This window comes from Girardinichthys multiradiatus, chromosome 10, assembly GCF_021462225.1.
Source record: "Girardinichthys multiradiatus isolate DD_20200921_A chromosome 10, DD_fGirMul_XY1, whole genome shotgun sequence".
NCBI classification, from domain to species: domain Eukaryota; kingdom Metazoa; phylum Chordata; class Actinopteri; order Cyprinodontiformes; family Goodeidae; genus Girardinichthys; species Girardinichthys multiradiatus.
The window spans coordinates 13,918,976-13,941,365 of NC_061803.1; the positions used below are offsets into that span (position 1 = coordinate 13,918,976).

The following is a 22,390-nucleotide window of genomic DNA, read 5'->3' on the forward strand; positions in this document are numbered from 1 at the left end:
GGTTTTGTACAAAGTAAAGAATTAAGCAAATGACTCAAAGGTTAAGCTGCACCTTTTACAGTGATACACAAAAAAACCAGACTGATTTCAAACAGCTACAGAGACGTCTCCTCCGATTCCACAACAAGAAATGCATTAAGAAAATCGCTGCTTTTGGCCAAGAGTCTGAAAAAGCCCTCAGTGGTTTACAGAGAACAGGGGGCACATTCTTGATGTCTATACAGCTTGCAGATGATGTGAATAAGAAATGATGCTAGGATGACCTCACATTTACTCTATTACCCAAGAGGCTACAGGACAAGCACATGAAGCTTTTAAAACTAATGGTAAAGCTAAGCAAATCTATAAAAAAATAAAATTTCCCTCATGCTGTGCACAGTTGTAACAATGATGTCTAAAGATAGGCCACCACTAAATCAGCCAGTCATTTACCTTTCCTTCAAGTGGAACTGAGGGAAAAAAACACACTGAAAGAGAGACATAATTTTCTCTGTTGGACAACTGTGGGCAAAATGCCAATCTAATTAGTTTACTATACACCTGGATGTTTGCCAACAGGAGATAAATTAAACTATTATTTTTTTCTCTCTACTTCAACAGGGTCTGAATTTTAGCCAAAAATGTTTGTTCAGTCAAGCAAGAACCAAAGGCACCACACATATTTTCCACAATGAGGTTAAAAAGACAAGGCACTCTCTCTGTAGAATAAAGAAAATGGCAGAAAATATAATGGAATTCATCTTTCTTATTGGCTGCTTAGAACATATTGCTTGCATGTTTCACAAAGTCTTTCTCAGGTTGGCAAATAAATCCCTGTGACGACTCCTCCTTCAGAAGCTCTCAAATCTTGAGACAGTTCATGCCTGATAAACAGAGAAACACAAAAAAGAACCAGAGCCCAGCAAGAAGCCTTGCCAAACCTGATCTCGAGATATTGTTGCCCTAGATATTTTCATTTGCATTGAAGGCTTTTACGTTTCAATAATTCTATGTTAAATTATGGCAGGCTTTTGATAAAGCTTATAGTTAGAGTGGCTTAGGCTATACAGGTCCTTCTCAAAATATTAGCATATTGTGATAAAGTTCATTATTTTCCATAATGTAATTATGAAAATTTAACATTCATATATTTTAGATTCATTGCATACTAACTGAAATATTTCAGGTCTTTTATTGTCTTAATACGGATGATTTTGGCATACAGCTCATGAAAACCCAAAATTCCTATCTCACAAAATTAGCATATTTCATCCGACCAATAAAAGAAAAGTGTTTTTAATACAGAAAACGTCAACCTTCAAATAATCATGTACAGTTATGCACTCAATACTTGGTCGGGAATCCTTTGGCAGAAATGACTGCTTCAATGCGGCGTGGCATGGAGGCAATCAGCCTGTGGCACTGCTGAGGTCTTATGGAGGCCCAGGATGCTTCGATAGCGGCCTTTAGCTCATCCAGAGTGTTGGGTCTTGAGTCTCTCAACGTTCTCTTCACAATATCCCACAGATTCTCTATGGGGTTCAGGTCAGGAGAGTTGGCAGGCCAATTGAGCACAGTGATACCATGGTCAGTAAACCATTTACCAGTGGTTTTGGCACTGTGAGCAGGTGCCAGGTCGTGCTGAAAAATGAAATCTTCATCTCCATAAAGCTTTTCAGCAGATGGAAGCATGAAGTGCTCCAAAATCTCCTGATAGCTAGCTGCATTGACCCTGCCCTTGATAAAACACAGTGGACCAACACCAGCAGCTGACACGGCACCCCAGACCATCACTGACTGTGGGTACTTGACACTGGACTTCTGGCATTTTGGCATTTCCTTCTCCCCAGTCTTCCTCCAGACTCTGGCACCTTGATTTCCGAATGACATGCAGAATTTGCTTTCATCCGAAAAAAGTACATTGGACCACTGAGCAACAGTCCAGTGCTGCTTCTCTGTAGCCCAGGTCAGGCGCTTCTGCCGCTGTTTCTGGTTCAAAAGTGGCTTGAACTGGGGAATGCGGCACCTGTAGCCCATTTCCTGCACACGCCTGTGCACGGTGGCTCTGGATGTTTCTACTCCAGACTCAGTCCACTGCTTCCGCAGGTCCCCCAAGGTCTGGAATCGGCCCTTCTCCACAATCTTCCTCAGGGTCCGGTCACCTCTTCTCGTTGTGCAGCGTTTTCTGCAACACTTTTTCCTTCCCACAGACTTCCCACTGAGGTGCCTTGATACAGCACTCTGGGAACAGCCTATTCGTTCAGAAATTTCTTTCTGTGTCTTACCCTCTTGCTTGAGGGTGTCAATAGTGGCCTTCTGGACAGCAGTCAGGTCAGCAGTCTTACCCATGATTGGGGTTTTGAGTGATGAACCAGGCTGGGAGTTTTAAAGGCCTCAGGAATCTTTTGCAGGTGTTTAGAGTTAACTCGTTGATTCAGATGATTAGGTTCATAGCTCGTTTAGAGACCCTTTTAATGATATGCTAATTTTGTGAGATAGGAATTTTGGGTTTTCATGAGCTGTATGCCAAAATCATCCATATTAAGACAATAAAATACCTGAAATATTTCAGTTAGTGTGCAATGAATCTAAAATATATGAATGTTAAATTTTCATCATTACATTATGGAAAATAATGAACTTTATCATAATATGCTAATATTTTGAGAAGGACCTGTAGTGGTTCCTTCAAAAGCATTACAATCCATCGCCAGGAATCACCAAGACACCCAAGCAAACAGACTCAGAGAGACCCTGAGTCACAATTATACCATTCTAATTCACTTTTTATTGAGTTAAAAAAGATCTTAATCTGAGAAATAAACAGAATCACCTTGTTTCTTTAAGTTTGTAAAATAAACAATATAATGACCTAACACATGTTAACAACAGTTCAGAGAGACATCTCACACAACGTGATAAGTGTAAAGCCTTTGTTGTGAGTCTGTATTTTTAATTCTTCAATCCCAGTATCAGTGTCTGAAATAATTATATCGCAAAGGACTATTGGGAGTGCAATAATTGTTGGCCAATATTTTCCAAGTCTTATGAACCAGCATCTTTCAAGCTAATGTAATATTTAGCCAATTGGACAGAGTCTCACTGAAGCAAATGCTCACACTGGACACAAATAACATTACCCAAAATGCTAAAGGTCACAGAATGATGGAAGCACAGATGAGAAACAAAGGCAATACAGGCACATATCACAACTAATGTCTTCATGACAATATTTACAAATATTATGGCCATCGCAAGATTTTCTAATATCGTGGCGCCCTAAGTTCAATAATCAGATTAACCTGCTACTCCAAAGGGTCTTCTCAGGCCTGAAGTCAGCTTCTTGGTGTTGTTGTCTCGCAGCTCCATACGCCCCACTCTGACAATCTGACACACAAAGCTGATCTTCTCCCTTTTTAAATCTTCACTGCCCAAGTCCTAAAGAACAAAAACTTAATGAGGTAAAATGACTTATACAAAGGCAGAAGTTACAGCAACACATTAATGAAAATGTGCATATATATCTCATAACAGTACTACTGAGCTCAGCAACACATCAATTAATTAAACTTTAATAAGTGTTCATAACTTTGACAATAGCCAAACATTTGACCAAAAATTGCTTTCAGGCACATCTGAGAATGCGGCAAAAATTCATTTCCTGTGATGGATGTTGGTCAAAACCAGCAGAGTGCTTTCAGCGCGTTCACGCCATCACTACTGCAATTGGACTTCCATTAGAAAGAGGCGACTGCCTCAGTAAATACATACAGCAAGTCTGGATCTTATTCAGAGAGCTTAATAAACACAGGCTGTCTGCAAAGAGGCTCCCAAATGCCTTATAACATGGCTGAATAAACAGATCTACAGTCGGGCGAGCACATGAACACACACACATAATCACAAATGTTCATGCAGCCAAACACACTCACTGTGAAAACCGCTCTCAGGTTATGAAGCTGGTCGATGTTTTTCACCAGGCCAGAGCTAGACCATTTCACCAGGTAGTTCTCACTGTGAGCGAAAAGCGAGCAAAAAAAAAAAAAGTCATCTTCCCGCCAAAAGGAAAGTCGGACATTTATGAGCATTAAAAATAGCTTTTTAAAAAGTACGTTCCTTTGCAAAAGTTTTCATAATCACTGAAATTGTTCACATTTTTATACATTACAACCACAAGTTTCAATGGATTTAACTGGGGTTTTATGTATAAAACAACACAAACTAGCAAATAACTCCTAATGGAAGGAAAATGATACATGGTTTTCAAACTGTCCAAATAAAAACCTGAAAAGTGGAGTGTGCATAGGTATTCAGCCCATATTCAGTTAGTATTTTGTTAAACCACCTTTTAAAGCAAGTCTTTTAGGGTATGCTGCTACCAGCTTTGCACATCTAGAAGATGGAAATGTCGGATCGTTCCTCTTTGCAAATGAGCTCCAACTGAGTCAGACTGAATGGACAGTGTTATTTAATTAGTATTCATTTTGGACTTTGACTGGACCATTCTAAAAACAGTAGCTTTGGCTCCAGGTATAGGGTCATTATGCTGCTGGAAATTAACCTTAGTCCCACTCAAATGTTTTGTAGCCTTTAACAGATTTTCTTCCAGAATTGCCCTTTATCCATCCACCTTCTCATAAACACTGACCAGCTTCACTGTTCCTGCCTTAGGAAAAGCATTAACGTAGTAAGCTACTGCCACCACCATGTTTTGCCACTGCAATGGTAATTCGGGGTCATATGCAGTTTTAGTTTCCCATCACACTGCATTTTGAGTAAAGGCAGAATAGGTAGATTTTGGTGTCAACTGACCAACTTCAACTACATGTTTACCGCACATTGCCTGGGTCAAACTGCATAAAAGGAGTCTTATGAGTTTCTTCCGATTCTGTGATGTTTTTGTTTTTTGATAACCCCGATTGAAATTCTCCTAAAGGCTGGGAGGTATCAGTCTACTAACTCTGCAACACACAGACACTGGTGTCTACAGCTATTTATGCTACACACTCACCACACTAATCATGTTAAACCCTAATATAAGTTACTAAACACACTTAAATATTTCCTCTTTGTAATCATTTTCGCCTTGTTTTGAATTGCCCACAAAATCTCTGCAAGGTGCAATGCTATTTTATTTTTATTTTACTTTTGTCGATCTGTAAAAATTTGACAAGACCAAAAAATCAAGTTTCCACATAACATTTCCCAAAAGAGCTTTTGCTTTATGCTGGGCTTAGCAATGAACACCACAATGATACACTGCCATTTTCAAAAATTTAGCAAATATGTCAAATGCAAAAGAAACGCCTCACTGAGCTCCTTTAATCACAAGACTTTAATGTCAAATCCCTGAAAGAAATAGTAAACCTAGGGCACAATTGTGGGGCTCATCTGTACTGGCCATATTTTCACATGGTGTGTGCATATGGAAAAAAAAAAAAAAAAAAGAAAACAAAAGAAAGAGGAGGCATCTGTAAATATGAAAACTTATCAGCTTACCTGATAAACTTTGACTCCACTGGATCGTAGAGGGACATAAGCACCTCTGCATCCTCGCCGATCTTACACACCACATTCTTCAGAGTCACAAAGAGGGCGAATGCAGGTGTGGAGGCAAACTTGGCTTGCCTCGTCAGATCAATATTCTGCTTCTGAGACTGTCAGAGAGACAGAGGTACGGCTGTCAATGTTGGGTTTTCTTACACAACCTTTTTCTGACATGTGAAGCCGAGACTCAGGGTTCTGCAGCACTACTTTAATGAGGAAAAAAAGGATGTGACCTAAAATTTCTTCATCCTTTTCAATTATCGCTTCAAAATCAGTCACCCAATATTATACAATGTATAAGTCGTTACAGTTACATAATCTCCTGTGGTTAATCTACAGTAAAATAACCTACTGTATGTTTTTTTTAGAGCCCACTCATTAAATATTTATTAGGTTATCCAAAATATGCAGTAAGGATCTCTGATTGAAAAGGTCATGTAAGATGAAACCACATGAGAGCAGGGCACTTAGTGTTCAGCCCTCTGCATATTCTGCCAACTAACATTCAGGTGTGGAAAGCAAGTGCCAAGCAAAGTCGTTGAGAGTCTGGCTCAGATCCTGCCTCTCTGAGGTGGCAGGTGAGGCATCAAACTTTTCGCACTTTTACACTGGAGTTATGCAAGTGACAGAACTCTGTTCCAATTCTAGCAAAAAGGGAATCACATTTCTCAGTATAAAATAAAGTCTGAAAGTTGAAAGGCTTTTGATCCCTGCTATTTTAGGGTAGAAAAAAAAATAAGTCTTAAAGTGTGAATTTAACAAATCAACAGGTTTGGACAGGACTACACTTCAGATAGCCATCCCAGTGATTGGCCTTAGGATGTTTTCCATGTTATTCATTCATGCTTAGCATTTTAGGATGTAAACTAGTAATGTTCAGTGTTCCCATGTAACACATTTGGGTCTCAATCAAGATCATTTTCAAATGATTTGTATGGATTTCCTTACCAAAACTCAACTTGTGATTCTTTTTGCTGGTTGGCAGTCTTTGATTTTTGTGTCAAACAGTGGAGCTGCACATTGCATGACCCGCATTTAAAAATTGACGCCTATTTTCGTTTGCATGGTCCTTTATTAAAATGATATTACATGTCAATGCTAATTATTTTAATGAGGTAAAGGTAATAAAGGTAGTTAAGAAGATTTTGCTGTCCTGTCAAGTCACTTTTGATGCAATCTTGTGGTGAATAGTGCATGTGTACTGGGATCAAGGGTGTGGAAAGCAGTGTTCTGTTGTATGTTACATTTAAGAATTAACGGACTATCTCATAATAAAATATTAAATGTTTATGGGTGCTCTCCATAGGGCAGATAAATATTCTGATTATTTTAGTATTTCAATAAGAAAAGTGAAAGTCACAGATTTATTACACATGGAGCAATATATTTCGATTAGAGAATTTGAGAAAATTTGAATATTACAATAAATGAATAGAAGAAAGGGTTTTTAATCCATAGATGTAATTGATTGGCCTGCAAAAATACTGGGAAGACAGCTGACTTGACAGGGGCCCAGCAGAAAGTCCCTGACACCCTCAACAAGGAGGGTAAGGTTACAAAAGGTCATTACCAAAGACTCTGGTTGTTTGAAAGTGCTTAATCCAAGTAAACTAATTGAAAGTTAAGTAAATGGAAAAAGTGTGGTAGCTTTTATTGAGATGTGCATGTATATGTTTAGAAATTGTTAACATTTTTGGTGAGACAACGGCAAAAATATTCAGACCATGCAATAAGGCATAAATATATTGTGTTGATTAAGTGATCTTTAAAGCTACCGAGGTGTCAACCATCTACATGGCATTGATTAAATCAACTTTAATGTACTGTTGGATTCAGACTCTGTATTAGCAGATGTCTATTCTTAAAAAAACTATGCAAAATGTCTTAATTAGGACATCACTAATATTAAAATTTTCTAAGTAAAAAGAGTTAATATTACATTTCTTTTCTGTGGGAGAAAAGGCTTAAAATGATTGCAATGCTGCATTTCTGAACAAAAATGCAACATTTAACACTTTTGATTGCATTTTGAAAGACTTTGGTGTCAAGGTTGTTTCTTAGATGACAGCATGCAGGGGAAGGAGAGAGCGTTAGAAAAGAAAAGGAGAGGGAGGAGGAGAGAGAATGTGATGAAGCAAAATGAAAAAGTGAGAAATGTAAGAACCAAATGACAAAAATAATGATAGTTCTCATGATCTAATTTGTTCCATGTTCTTTAGACAATTTAAAGACCATGTACTGTACTGAAATATTGTTTCTATGTTGTACAAGCTGATGGAGGTCATAAACTGAATACAATCTTTTTTTAGGAGGTGGGGGGAGTTACGGAAAAGGAGGAGTTGAATTAAGGACAAGAAGAGGAAAAAGACGGTATAAGAAGTGTTAGAGCAGAGCAAGTGAGAAGATGAGAGAGGTGATGGAGAGCCCAGTGAGGTGAAGCAGTTTCCACGGTAACTCAGAACATCTTATTTCTGCACATGTCGAGTATTATCTTTACTTACTTACATGTTTGCGAATTTATATAATTAATGCCAAAACAAGCTTTTTTTATGAAGGTTAAGAACATCTTTACCTTCAGAGTACATTATTACTTTTATCAGTGTGTGTTTCAGCTGTAGTTGTGTGGAAGTAAAAAAAAAAGGCAAAGGCTTTTAAAAGAATAGGGAGCTAATTGGTTAATTTTTATACTACCGTTAAAGAAAACTTGGGTTTTTCTATAAATGCTTTATCTTAATTGCACAAACTGGCTTTTACAACATGAGACTAAACAGAACAAGTAAAAACAGTTATTTATTAATTTAGCATTTTAAAATTTTTTTACAACCTCATGTTTCAGAGTATTAACTGCATTTGTATACCACTGCAATGTTTTTAAATTTTATTTTGAACTTTTTTTCTTGTGTGAGGTATGGTACATGAAAAATCATAATGTCTAGACATACCCCAGATGATAGTAAATTTCAGTAAATAGAAACACCCTGCTGTTAATTGATTACTTAATTTTAATATTTGGTCAACAAAATGTTGAGACATTTTGCATGGAATTGTACAGGGGTTGGACAATGAAAATGAAACACCTGTCATTTTAGTGTGGGAGGTTTCATGGCTAAATTGGACCAGCCTGGTAGCCAATCTTCATTGATTGCACATTGCACCTGAAAGAGCAGAGTGTGAAGGTTCAATTAGCAGGGTAAGAGCACAGTTTTGCTCAAAATATTGAAATGCACACAACATTATGGGTGACATCTCCTGTTTCCACCAGAATTGTCCGTCAGGAGCTCTACAGGGTCAATATACACGGCCGGGCTGCTATAGCCAAACCTTTGGTCAATCATGCCAATGCCAAACGTCGGTTTCAATGGTGCAAGGAGCGCAAATCTTGGGCTGTGGACAATGTGAAACATGTATTGTTCTCTGATGAGTCCACCTTTACTGTTTTCCCCACATCCGGGAGAGTTACGGTGTGGAGAAGCCCCAAAGAAGCGTACCACCCAGACTGTTGCATGCCCAGAGTGAAGCATGGGGGTGGATCAGTGATGGTTTGGGCTGCCATATCATGGCATTCCCTTGGCCCAATACTTGTGCTAGATGGGCGCGTCACTGCCAAGGACTACCGAACCATTCTTGAGGACCATGTGCATCCAATGGTTCAAACATTGTATCCTGAAGGCGGTGCCGTGTATCAGGATGACAATGCACCAATACACACAGCAAGACTGGTGAAAGATTGGTTTGATGAACATGAAAGTGAAGTTGAACATCTCCCATGGCCTGCACAGTCACCAGATCTAAATATTATTGAGCCACTTGGGGTGTTTTGGAGGAGCGAGTCAGGAAACGTTTTCCTCCACCAGTATCATGTAGTGACCTGGCCACTATCCTGCAAGAAGAATGGCTTAAAATCCCTCTGACCACTGTGCAGGACTTGTATATGTCATTCCCAAGACGAATTGATGCTGTATTGGCTGCAAAAGGAGGCCCTACACCATACTAATAAATTATTGTGGTCTAAAACCAGGTGTTCCAGTTTCATTGTCCAACCCCTGTAGTTTGACAACAAGCTGCATTGTCTTTCTCACGATATATCTAGGGATGGGTAACTTTTACATTTGAACCGATACCGTACTGATACTCGGTACCGGTACTCAACTGAACCAGTTGTCGTTACTTTTGCGCGTGTTTATGTTTGTAATAAATGTTAATTCGTTTAATAATAAAATCTCAAAAATGTTTGGCTGAAGAAAATTGTCTCTTCACCCTTGAGAAAAATCTTCTGCTCATTCAGGTCAGTGTATGTACACACACACACTCAGAACAATATATAAATGGCTGGGCCCATGGTTTCCTCTGACTGCAGCCTGTTTAAGCTGTCTACATATTCGACAGAACATTCTTACTGAAAAAAATGTTTATCTTCTACCTACTGTATTAATTTATTATGTCTATCTTTTTTCTTTATCTTTAACTGTCTCTCCATCTTTCTTATTTTTCCATCTGTCTCTTTATCACATCTTTTATCGGTTTTTATCTCTATCTATCATGTATGGATTTAATTACCAAGCTCAGTCTTATAGATCCAGGGGGATAATTTCACCTCCGACAGCCAAGCCAGGTCAAAAACTTTTATTGGGTGGTGACTGGACTTTAGATGCGTGTGAGGGGCAGGGCATAAAACACGGGCTATTTTGTGTATTTGTACCTTCGCCATATGTACCAAGAGGAGGAGAGTTAGCCCTGCTGCTGCTCGCAGGAGAGGAAGTGCTGCCATCAAAACTAAATTTGGAGCTTTTTAAAACCACAGATATCCTTGCCTGCCTTCTAGGTTTTAACAGCATGTTTTTCTCTCCGCTGTCAGAGCTTGTGTTCACCTGCATGCGAGCGCACGTAACTCAGTGAGTCAGCGTCAGCATTGGTGACACAGAGTATGAGGAGTGTGTTTTCGTCCAGCTTTTGTCTAGTTTAACCATAGAAAGTAAAGTAGCGACGACGCAGGGACAGAAATCCTTCACGACGTGATCTATTAAAACGAATAACACTAACTGTTAAAACATACTATTACTACATGCTGTGATCCTCTTGGGTCATCGGGCGGTCTGGTTGGCAAGAGGGGGGAAACGTTTCCCCTTATTCCCCCTTGAATAAGGGGAAACTGCAGGTGCTTCCTCAGATTAGAAGTATTCCCGCCGCTGGCCTTGCACATTACATCACAAATATTGGAGCGAGCGTAATCTGCATTGGATTTTGAAAAGTGGAGCCATACTTTCGAGTGCTTTCAATTAGCCATGCTTTGTTGACTGTAGCGGCTACTGATGTCATTACCCTCTTGTGCATGTAATGCTTTGCTCATGTCTTGCATGGAAAATCGCCCACTCCTTCAGTGTCACAATGATACGTTATGGTACCGAAACATGGTACCGTTTGATTTTACGTGAATCGGTACTTGGTAGTATATGGAGTTAAATTTGTCTCCATATTATTCAATCAAACAAAAAACTAATCTCAATCAAAAAATATTAAGTTGTGATCAAAACTTTCAGAGTTGTAACGATTTTTTTTTTTTTTATGGAATATTTTATTTTGGGGAGAAAAAAATATTGTTTGATAAAACGTTTTTTGATTAAAATGACTCATTTTTTCTCACGAAGAGAAAAAAGTTATTTGCAAAACATAAACTTTTATTTGCGCATGTCAAAAATCTTTGGTTACGAGTCTAGCTTTTTTGGTTTTGTCGCTCTCTGTTTTTGGTTGAACTCAACAAATTTTGAATTCTGGAAACATGAACATCCTGGGCGGGGCCTAAAGACAAACGATGTAAGACGTTTCCCTATTGGTTAGCGCTGACTAAAGCAGCAGACTCTGATCCCCCACATATCTGAACTTCTGCTCGAACTGCAGGGCTTGCAGCGTCGCTTCAGTGAGGAGACATCAACTGTACAGAAGAAAACTGCGGTTAAGTGAGCCGACAGTCAGAAATACGCGGTCACGCCAGCCGACACCAGCTCTCTCTTAAAGATTAGCATCGGGCATACAAGGCGCATTACGGTAATGGAGCAGAAAGGACTGGTTATAATATAGATGACCCTCTAATATAATCTGAAGAGATTGTGTTGTCACCTCTCTTGGTTATGGAGAAATAAATTCCTGAAAGTGGGACAAATGCATATAATGGTTGAGCATTTGTGACATGCGCAAATAAAAGTTTATGTTTTGCCCTGCGATGGAATGGCGACCTGTCCAGGGTGTACCCCGCCTCTCGCCCATAGACTGCTGGAGATAGGCACCAGCACCCCCGTGACCCACTATGGAATAAGCGGTAGAAAATGACTGACTGACTGACTGTTTTGCAAATAACTTTTTTCTCTTTGTGAGAAAAAATGAGTCATTTTAATCAAAAAACGTTTTATCAAACAATTTTTTTTTCTCCCCAAAATAAAATATTCCATTAAAAAAAAAAAATCGTTACAACTCTGAAAGTTTTGATCACAACTTAATATTTTTTGATTGAGATTAGGTTTTTTTTTGATTGAATATTATTTTTTTGATTGAGATTAAGTTTTTTTTTATTGAGATTAGTTTTTTGTTTGATTGAATAATATTGAGACACATTTAACTCCATAGTAGTACAGACGGAATTCGGTCAGTACCTATAATAGTACCGCATTCGGTACCACCCCTGATATATCTAACATGGGCTCTCTGTCATATTTCTTAACAGCACACGGCAGAGAAAAGGGTTTCAACAGTTTTCAGGTTGATCCATTTTTATTTAATGACATCAACATGCATTCAAAATAAGTAAGCACAGATATGCCAGTTAAAGGGTTCATTTGATTTGTTTAAAGGGGACATTGGAACACTGTAGGCTATTAATTGTTCATACCAGTCTGTTTGTAGGGTGCATACCATTATAATAATGACCGAATGGATCGAACTGAGCTCTATTTTTAATAACAAACAAAAAAAACTTGATTTATGTCCAGCTCATCTTTTACTGTTAAGCTAACATTACAAAGACTCGCCTGGTTCTTCAAAATAAAAGAACGTCTTGTTATATTATTTCAAAAAATAAAATAAAATTTCTTTTTTAATAAAAAATAAAATAAATTTTCTTTTTTACTCAATACACTGAAGCCTGCTCCTTATTTTGCAGTTTGTTACATACATCGAAACATGTTTACTGCTTAGACTTGACACCAAAGCTTTTAAACATTAAGATTGAAATATCACACCTTTTCAATCAGCAGTTCTTAACAGCTGTTTTACATGTGAAACTGAATGTTCTGAAAAAAAAACTAAAAATCAATATACAGATATTATGTATAGTATTATGTATATTATGTTCATGTGGTTGATTAGGCTTAAGAATAATGACTGGAATACATAATTTTGTGATTGAGGCAGAATTTGCCACATACAACAGATGTGGGAATATTATTACCAGTCAGCAGAAACTTGAGAGTTGACTTGGGGTTACAAAGAAAGGACTTTCTGAAATATTTTACATGTGCATTATATGACGCTAGAAACTGCAGTACTTATTTTTTTGTGTATTAATTAATTCAATTATTAATTCAGCCTGTCTGATTTTGCTTTGTCTTGCACTGATTTCTTCTAACATAGTGTCTGGATTAAAAAGACCTTAACAGGTTTGAATTCAAGAGTAAGGCCAGATCCTCCCTTTGCTTACCTTCTCCTCTTGAATCCGGTCCTCAATTTGTTTGGAGGCTGCCTCATGTTCTCTGAATAGGCTGACGGTACTGGTGAGCTCTGGGTCCAGAATGTTTCCATCTTTGTCTCTGACCACCAGATCAAGATCCAAGTATCTTGAATAGGAAAAGGTGGTGAACAAGTACCAAAACATGACAGGATGAGCGATAACAAAAGGCAAATTTAGTGGTTGCCTTTCTGAAAAACATAACAGCATGTAGTAACTGTGTACTCCCAGTGAGTTGCCTCATTTGATCCTCATATAGCATTCCCTTTGCTCCACTGCTTTCTTTCAAAGCTCATCTGGCTTTTTTTCTCCCTCCAGTGTTTCTGCTCTGAAGGGCTTCAGCAGAGACAACAGCAGGCTGCCAACATGCACCTAATGGTTTTCTTTTTCAACACATCAGTATCTGCTTCTGCAGCGACAAAAGCAAGATCTCTACAGGACCGTGGTTTAAAGTTTCATCACAGTAGCAGAATAGTGCTTCAGAAAGCTCATTGCCAAACTATTTTCTTGTCTTACCGCAGACACAGTGAGAGTAGTCAATTCATAATGGTGAACCCTGGAGTTTGCAGAGGCTGGCCTACAGTGGCTCCTTACAATTGCATCACAATAATTGAATATTATCAAAATTGTTCCAGAAATTTAACTGATTTTCCCACAAAAAATATTTTACATTCTTCTGAGAAGATGAGATACCTGAGCTTGTTGTTTTTCTCTTTTGCCCAGGTAAGGTGCTAATGTTGTCTCTGGTTTAGCACTGGCTAAAAGAAGTAATACAACCACTGCAGTTCATTTCTTGGATATCTCTGTATGAAGCCTCCTGAATCACTTACTATGCCTTGTGAATCCCCTCCAAACTCTTGAATGAGTTTCACAATCCTCTGAATATTGCGGTTATCATTGTTGTTTTTCTTTCTACAACCATGTTTCCTTCCACTGAACTTCCTATTAATATGATTGCATACAGAACTCTGAACACCCAAGGTGTTCCTTCTGCAATGAAACATTTTCTCTTACTGCTTTTATGCAATATTTAAATTTTTTGAGTAACTGAATTTTGGATTTTCATTAACTGTAACCCGTAATTATTGAAATTAACAGAAATAAAAATGTGAAATACATCATTTATAGGCATGTACTGAATTTATATTGTATGGGTTTCACTTTTTAAAATTGATTTATAATTAAACATTTCAATGATAATCAAATTGAATGCGCTACACCTACATTCCAACAAAGTACATTTTCCAGGTAGATATAAGAATTAGGAAATATAATCCAGGACAGGGTGAAGCTAAAATGAATGGATGCTTACTTGTTGCCGTAGTCTATCTTGGAGGTGACCTTCTTTTTGAGCTCAGTGAGCTCATCCTGCGGGAGGGTGCCAGACAGGATCTGTGACCGCCACTCGATGAGGTCATAGATCATGTCACGGACGCAGTTGAACATCTCGCGCTTGTCCCCCTTTCATACAGAACATTGTACAGCTGTCAGACACGAGGAAACTAATAACTGCTAGAAGGTACTAAATGTTAACAGCAGGGTAGTCAGTATGTGTCTCTACTCTGCAAGAAAGTATTGCAATATGTTTACGTCAAACGCTGGTGCAGGTAGATCATTATTTTTTTTTAAAGTGTTTTATGAATAAAACCTCGGCTGTCTCTATGTAATGGAGGAAGTCTTTAAAGTATGATTATATGAAAAAGAAAGTACTCCATCATTTAAGTCTACAGTTTGTATATAATCCATTCTACACTTTGCATAATAGTCTAAAATAATTTAAATATAACCTTGATGTCCAAAAAACACAAAACAGATTCCACATTCCCATCATTTTTCAACAAAAACATAGCCAAAATGAAAATACTGTGTATGAAAAACAGAGTACACCTTTGCTGCCTACATGGGATTTAGGAAGAAAAGGAAAAAAACAAACAATCAGGTGACCACCAACATAAAACACATTTGTATCCTCACACAATGGTGGAGAGACAGCAGCATAGACCTTATAGAAATAACAATTGCTTCCCATCAATGTGAGCAGGGTTATAGGACCATTTCTAAACAACAAAACCCAGGAAAGCACTGAGTGAACAGAATCGGCTTGATCAGCCCTAATCACGCTACTAAGTTGCACTAGCAACACTCAAAGAAGAAAACTCAATTTAGATGCTTTTAACAATCAGTGTGGTGCTTAAATGTAGTCAAAGAAGCACAAAGATGTAAGAAGCTATTCAATAGAAACAATGTTTTCTACGTCTTATTCCGAATGCAAGAGCAAGTGAGGGCAAGACTTTTAGCAGATAACAGGAAGGCTAACCACAGTAAATGAAAGCTGCATTGTTTTATCCTCTCGAGTTTCAACATTTGTCCATGCATATGCTGGATTTTGGAAATGTTGGCATTCTTTTGAATACACGCTGCCGTTTTTGTAATGCTAACCACACTTATTGTGCTAATCACTAATAGAAGATGCTAAAGACAGTTTAAAGTGTTACTTCCATTGTCATCTTGTATTTGCTGTGAAATTGTAAATCCCTACTTTACAACAACAGACACAGGTCACACTGCCTCTGCTCCCGATTTAAATAATTAACGTCAACTCAAAACACTAAGGTAAGAAAAAAGTTCAACGCAGCAATTATTTTTGCCTTGAATCCCCGTTCTGATTCCAGTAAGAAACTGGAATCAGCCAAAATGGATATCTGTATGTTCAAATACCAGAAATTAGAATTCAGATACAAAATTCTGATTAGTCTTTCTAATTTGAAGTTATTCATTCTACAGCGGAAAAGGCTGTTTTCAAGTTGAACAAATTTAAGACAATTGTAAATTGAAGTGGGTCAGACAGTGTAATCTTTAAAGAAATGACTAAAATAGTAGGGCTACATCTCTTCAGGCCTCAGTGAGCATGTTAGACTATAAAGGCATTCACTGTACAATTAGAAAAACACTAAACAAGTGTGATTTGTTTGGAAGGATTGCCATGAGAATGTTTTCTCTATAAAAAAAGAATATGGCAATTATGCTTAGCTCCATGTTTGCTAAAAACCAAATATAGCACATTAGCATAAACATACCCAGCATCAAGCACAATGGTTGGGGGATGATTATTTGGGTTCGTTTGCAGCAAAGCAAAGAACCAAGGTGCTTCAATGGCCCAGTCAAAGTCCAGACCACAACTTGACAGAAATGTTGTTGTAGGACTTTCAAAGAGCTGTGCTGAAAGCTCAATGAAATAAGCAGTTTTATAAAAATTCTAAATTCCTCCACAACAATGGGAGAGACCAGTAAAGTCAGAGGAAACAACTATTACCATTTGTTGCTGTTAAGGGGTGGTTATGCATGCTCTTAATTCACATGGGATATTTGGTTCTTCACACACAACCTTTTCCTTTTGGCTTCATCTTTGTTTAATAAATATCGACAGTGGTATCTGCTGTGGTATCACAGACCCTTATGATTATGTACTGATATAAAATGACCCATAGTTAAAAGAGGATGTCCTTTCTGTTTTTCACGGTTCTATGCTGTGCAAGTAACATAAACGTGAGCATGTGCATCTTTTTGGTAAGGAAGGATGACTCACCACATACAAGTCCCTCCATATTGTAGCCCACTCCCGCAGCGTTGTGGTAACTTCCTGAACCAGAGGCAGCTCAGTAGGGATGACCGTCTCCTTTTGCCTACAGTAACAAAGAATGCATCTGAAACTATAGCTTTGTATCCCAGCAGCCCTTTATTCTGCACACGTTTATGTTGTGCATGGACAAGTTCACAAAACAAAAGCATCACTGATTGAGCTCATTCCCTTAAAAAATACAACATGTAAACTTGGGTGGTAAGTCAAAGCTGTGTTGGAATACAAATTATTCTCAACTAATATTGAATGCAATTAATTAGACAGCTAAGTGGAGAAGCAGCAAAGGGCCAGCAGTACAGAAACCAATGCAGCTCCCAGCTTCAGATGATGACGAGTCTCTTTCTTTTTCACTGGTTGTAAATGCGTGCAACAGCAGAGCGTGAAGCAGCGTTCAGAAAACCATGTCATATGAGTTGACAAAAACTCAAGTGTCTTAATGTGGATTCTTTAAAGGTTTCAAAAATGAGGGGAACATCAAAATATAGAATGTTCAGCGAACCCAACACCCTCCCCCCAAAAAAAGTTTTTATTAATTATCTGCTTTTTTACACCTATTTTTAATTTAGACAACCTGGCAGCAGATAACAATTGATTCAACAGCAGATTAGGAATTAACAATCTTATTATTACTACTTCCAATGTATCTTAACCTGTGACAGTTAAAATATTTTCTGATTTGAGCATTTTCTGATAAAGTCCACAGTTCCTAAAAATGATCAATATAATCCCAGGACTCTTGATCTCTGATACACAGATCAAAAAACAAACTACAGGTTTTTGACTCAACAAGAGCACATCACAGCATAAGAGCTTTGCTGCTAAGAAAATGCCCCTAAAACAAGGTTTAGTATTAGAATATGAAAGTAAATTTCTAATTTTCAGCTTGATTGGTGCTGAATGGTAACCAGAGGGTTGGAACCAGAAAATCAAGTATTTTTTTGAATCGGTGAATGTAGTATAACCTAATAGGTTGCATCTATTCTGAATACTCTTCAGAACAGATGCAGTTACTGAGCAAAGAAGACTCAATTAGCTATTGTCGGTATGAGTAAGGTGTAAATAAGGTCAGAGGAAGCACAGAAATGTAAGAAACTATTTTTCATGGCATGTCGCCACATGTCGTCAGTTCATTCAGCCTGTGAAGTAGCGAGAGAGAGTGAGACTTCAGCAGAAAACAGGATGTCAGAATGGTGTACAAAAAGGCTACTCTATTTAATCAATTTGAGCTTTCCACCTATGGAACAAACTGGATATGTAAATGTTAGTAGACTTTATGAAATCTCACAGTTAAGCAAACAACATTCAATTTGAAGTTTTCATTATACAATGAGATTCTTATGATATTTTGTCTTTGTTTTGCAATATTAATTAAACACAGAGGCCTGACATAGCCTTTGCTTCTAATATAAGTATTAAATGAGTGCTCACAGCAAGAAGGCTAGTAAAAATATTTTAGATGCATTTTTGGGATCTTGTATTATAATTCTTATGGAGAAATTGGAAGTGGCCAACACTGGCAATAACAGGTCAACAATTAATTTCTGAGATTGGAAAATCGGACATGAAGGTCTGATCGGTGCATCTGTATTGTTTATGCATAAGGGGTTTTACTGTAAGTTTCAATAGATGTGATTTTCAAAACTAAATAGCAGTACTATTAACCACAGAACAACATTGTAACAACATGTGATGATAAAGTTTATACACATTCTGAGATACTGACCCACTGCCCTCAATTGTTGCTTCCTTTAGGTGTATATAGCAAGCAGGGAATATGCCCTGGAAAAGGAAAAAACAAAAACCTTTACACTGCTTTACAACTCGAGCAGAAATATACATTAGAATTTAAAAAAATGTCACAGAGGAATGAAAATGTTTGTTTATCCGCCAATTACCTTTTTTGATTTTCTCCTCAGCCTGTATCCCCTGTACCAGCCTAGTGAAAAACAAATACATTATTGCTTTATCAACTAAAGCAGGATAAATTACACTAGAGAATTCTGGGGTGTGCTTAGTTTATCCAAACATACTTTGTGCAAAATATGCTTTCCCACAAATGTGTTTTCATTGCGGTTGCAGCTAAGTAATTTTAAAACCTGGTTAATCATATCCCAACATGTCTGTTAAAATGTAAAAGAGAGTGTAGTTTCTTTTTACAGATATTAAACAGCTTTTCCTCCAGACCACCAAGGTTCTTTTTTGCATTTCTTTTATTACAAATATTTACAAAAGTCTGATAACTGAATGAAAAGGTACTAAATATTCATTTCCAGCTTGTCAGCTTTGATCATGCATGGCATTAGTGAGACAGTTCTCACCTTCATATGTCTCAAGTATGTGCACCGTGTCTCCGATCTGCAGTGACAGCTCCTCTTCCCTCTGGGCATCGTAGTTATAGATTGCTTCAGAAAGAAAAACGAGAGGACAATATATGAGAAGAGGAAAATTACAGGTAGAGGAAAAAGGCAGTAAAGATATTGGCACCCTTTGGCTCCCTTTCAATGTGTAGTAAACGTTATCACACATTTAAAGGATGTCTACCCACGCTCTCTGACAGTGTGATGGTTGGGCCTGGCACCAGTTTGAGCTGTTATATCAACACACTTCTACAAACTACTGAGGAGAAATCTATAGTGAAGGATGATGCCAAAGCACCAATAATGACAAAGACAATTTAACTTGAAATAAGATGGGGTAAACGAAACAGTTTAAGGCAGTCATGAATATCTTCACTGTCCCCAGACAAATTAAAATACAAATTACTTTTTTTCTTCTTTATAAACACTGTATCAATAATTAATTGTGTTAATTACTAGCCATGCAATGACAATTATAATAACTTAATATCTCACTGGGCAACATTTTTTCTTAGCCCTTGTCCTTACATATATGGATAATAAGAGAAGAAAAAGCCAATGTGCAGCCATAATAAAAAGCTTATTTTACACTAGCACTTTTAGCCTCAACATATTCTTCGACAAGACGAGGTGAAAGACTTCAAAAAAATAAACAAAAGACTTAGAGTATATCTGTTTGTTTATTTGACCTAGGTATATTTCAGTATTTCTTTTCGCCATATTTTAGTCCAAATCAGAGATGAACAAATGCAGAGATCCAATTTAGCCAACATTCTCTTGATTGGTGATCAGGAGGTGAAATTCAAAAAAATCTGTAGATTTTTTTCTATTAAATACATTAAAACTAAAAACTCTGTTTTCAGTCTATACATTTGTCAGCAACAGGATTTACTGTGATCCATTTTTTTTTTTGTTTAATGAAAATCTAATAAAGGTTAGGGACATAAGCTTTGATGCATAATTAAGAAGGATCCTACAAGTCCTTCATTGTCTGTCTGATTCAAAACTACTACTTTCATTGAAGAACATGTGGCACATATTTTCCAACTTATGTGTTACAGTTCTTAGAATGAAAAAAATAAAATAAATCAAAATCAACAAGTCAGACCTCAAAGAAACACTGAAATCAATATCGGCCAGGAAAAGCTAAATTGGTTCATCTCTAAAGTATATTTAGGCCTTTTCCCCACTGAGCAAAAATAAAAGATATTTCTATTATATTCTGTTTAAATAAATGACACACATGGAACCAATGTTTAAATTACAATATAACTGGATATTTTTTGTCTGATCCGAGGTGCAATGAGACAGACAGCTTCACTGTTGTAATAAAAGGGGCAAACCTGCAAAAAAAAAATTATTTACATATATATATATTATAATATTAATATAGTTTTCAATGAGTAATACATTATTCAGATTCCAATATGTGAACCCTGTGTGATCAGCTCACACAGGGTTAAGGAAACACAGTCACTGAATATTTCCAGTTTTTGACCAGTTTCTTTAAATGGTGATGGAAAAATCTGCAGGCCGTCATTTTGACAGATTGCAATTCACACCCCTCACCACTTCGTAGCGCGTTAGCAAATTAATTAGCTGTTTCCTTCCACTGAAGTGAGTGCTTGCCAGATCAGGAAACCCCTCGTTCTGAGGGTCTTGCCGACTTCTGATCACTTCAATTGGAGAAATGTTCCATGGTATCAAAATTTATCCTCCAGAACAACATCAAAACAGCCACAAGAAGTCGTCTCTCCGAAGCAAAAATCCAAAACCTCATGACAAAAGCCTCTGCAGTTATCATTATAATAATTATCATTTTAAAAAGTAAAGTGACGGGTAAAAATAGATTATGATCGGATTTTTGTTTTACCATCAGTCAAAATGACCGACAACGGAAAAGTCTAGTGCAACCTCTGTTACAAGCATTAAAATTTAAATTAAATATCATTTGAGCTCCAAGTAGTTTGTAGTCTATGTTCGTGACAACCACTTTAAAGCATAATATTTCCAGGGTTAGCAGGTCAGCACAGCGGAGCTGGAGAAGCAAGGTGTCCAGTGAGCCATAGCCAAGTGATTTACGAAAATCAGGTTGACAAAATACTTAAAACACTTTTTAGGCTTTGGCCAATGCATGTTCTACTTTAACTTAAGGCATTTCAGTCTACATATTTGACAGTTGACTAAAAAGTACAAATGGTGGCTTGAAATGGCAAAGCAAGCTACTGTAATACCATCACAGCCTGAAGGTTAATATTTAGGACTTTTGTATTCAAGGAACTCCACTGCAGCAGGAAGAAGCAGGGAGTAAAGCACAAAAGCATCAAGTGAGATCCAGGCTGTAACAGGAGAAGCAGGAGGGCTTTTGTTCTTGTGGTAAAATGAACACAATTATGTGTTCCTTTTATCTCTTGAATCTGATATTAGAACCACACAGAGTGCATTTACACTGTAAGAGACAATGCAGAAGAGGAATATGTAAGAAGAAAAGTAGGAGAATAAGCATCTAAATGCATGCATCAACATCCTACTGAGGGAATGCACACTGAGGTTTCTAGAGGTGAATGACTGCTTAATTAAAAAAAGACCATAGCTTCAGGCATTGCAGCCTTCTCAGCGGGTTTATCCCGCAAGTGTGTTATCCATTTTCCCTCTAGAAACACCTGCCACTTGAAGTGCTCATTACAGTTCATTAGAAGCATCAGGGGGGACGCACCATTTTTGTTTGGTTACCATTAGCTCTAGGGTGCTTATGCTTGACAGCTATGCAGAACAAAGCATTTCTGCTTTTGTTGCCTTTGGTGTTGGACTCAAACCATTTTATAGGTTCTGCTTCCACGCAGGAAATTAAAGCATGTCCTTCCTGTAGCGGATTGTTTCAGTACATGATGCCAGTCACTTTTAAATACTAAAAGGACAGTAGGACTAAGTAGGCATTTTAAAAACAGGTAACAAAACTGCTGCAGTTTTTAGACTGACCGCTGACCAGCAGGATGATTGAGGAAAACAAAAACAAAAAATCTCATTTTTATTGTCAACATTTTTTTATGAACATACTGTGAATTTTTCTATCTAAGCAGATAAATAAATGAGTACATAAAAATTAAATGGTTTAAAATCAAAGTTTGTTTAGAAAAAGAGGCTCACTTAAAC

At 37.5% G+C, this 22,390-nt stretch overlaps 1 protein-coding gene across 5 annotated transcripts in view; it reads right to left on the reverse strand.

Moving 5' to 3' along the window:
• Positions 1 to 22,390, reverse strand: part of dock1 (dedicator of cytokinesis 1) — a 308,112-nt gene that overhangs the window by 258,741 nt on the left and 26,981 nt on the right. For all 5 annotated transcript variants that reach the window (XM_047376374.1, XM_047376376.1, XM_047376375.1 and 2 more), the window contains exons 2-10: positions 19,199 to 19,282; positions 18,776 to 18,816; positions 18,604 to 18,659; positions 16,827 to 16,923; positions 14,553 to 14,701; positions 13,214 to 13,349; positions 5,479 to 5,636; positions 3,912 to 3,993; positions 3,282 to 3,417 (exon numbers count right to left, since the gene is read on the reverse strand). In XM_047376374.1, the coding sequence (XP_047232330.1) occupies positions 3,282 to 3,417; positions 3,912 to 3,993; positions 5,479 to 5,636; positions 13,214 to 13,349; positions 14,553 to 14,701; positions 16,827 to 16,923; positions 18,604 to 18,659; positions 18,776 to 18,816; positions 19,199 to 19,282 (939 nt within the window). The remainder of the gene's footprint in view (positions 1 to 3,281; positions 3,418 to 3,911; positions 3,994 to 5,478; positions 5,637 to 13,213; positions 13,350 to 14,552; positions 14,702 to 16,826; positions 16,924 to 18,603; positions 18,660 to 18,775; positions 18,817 to 19,198; positions 19,283 to 22,390) is intronic.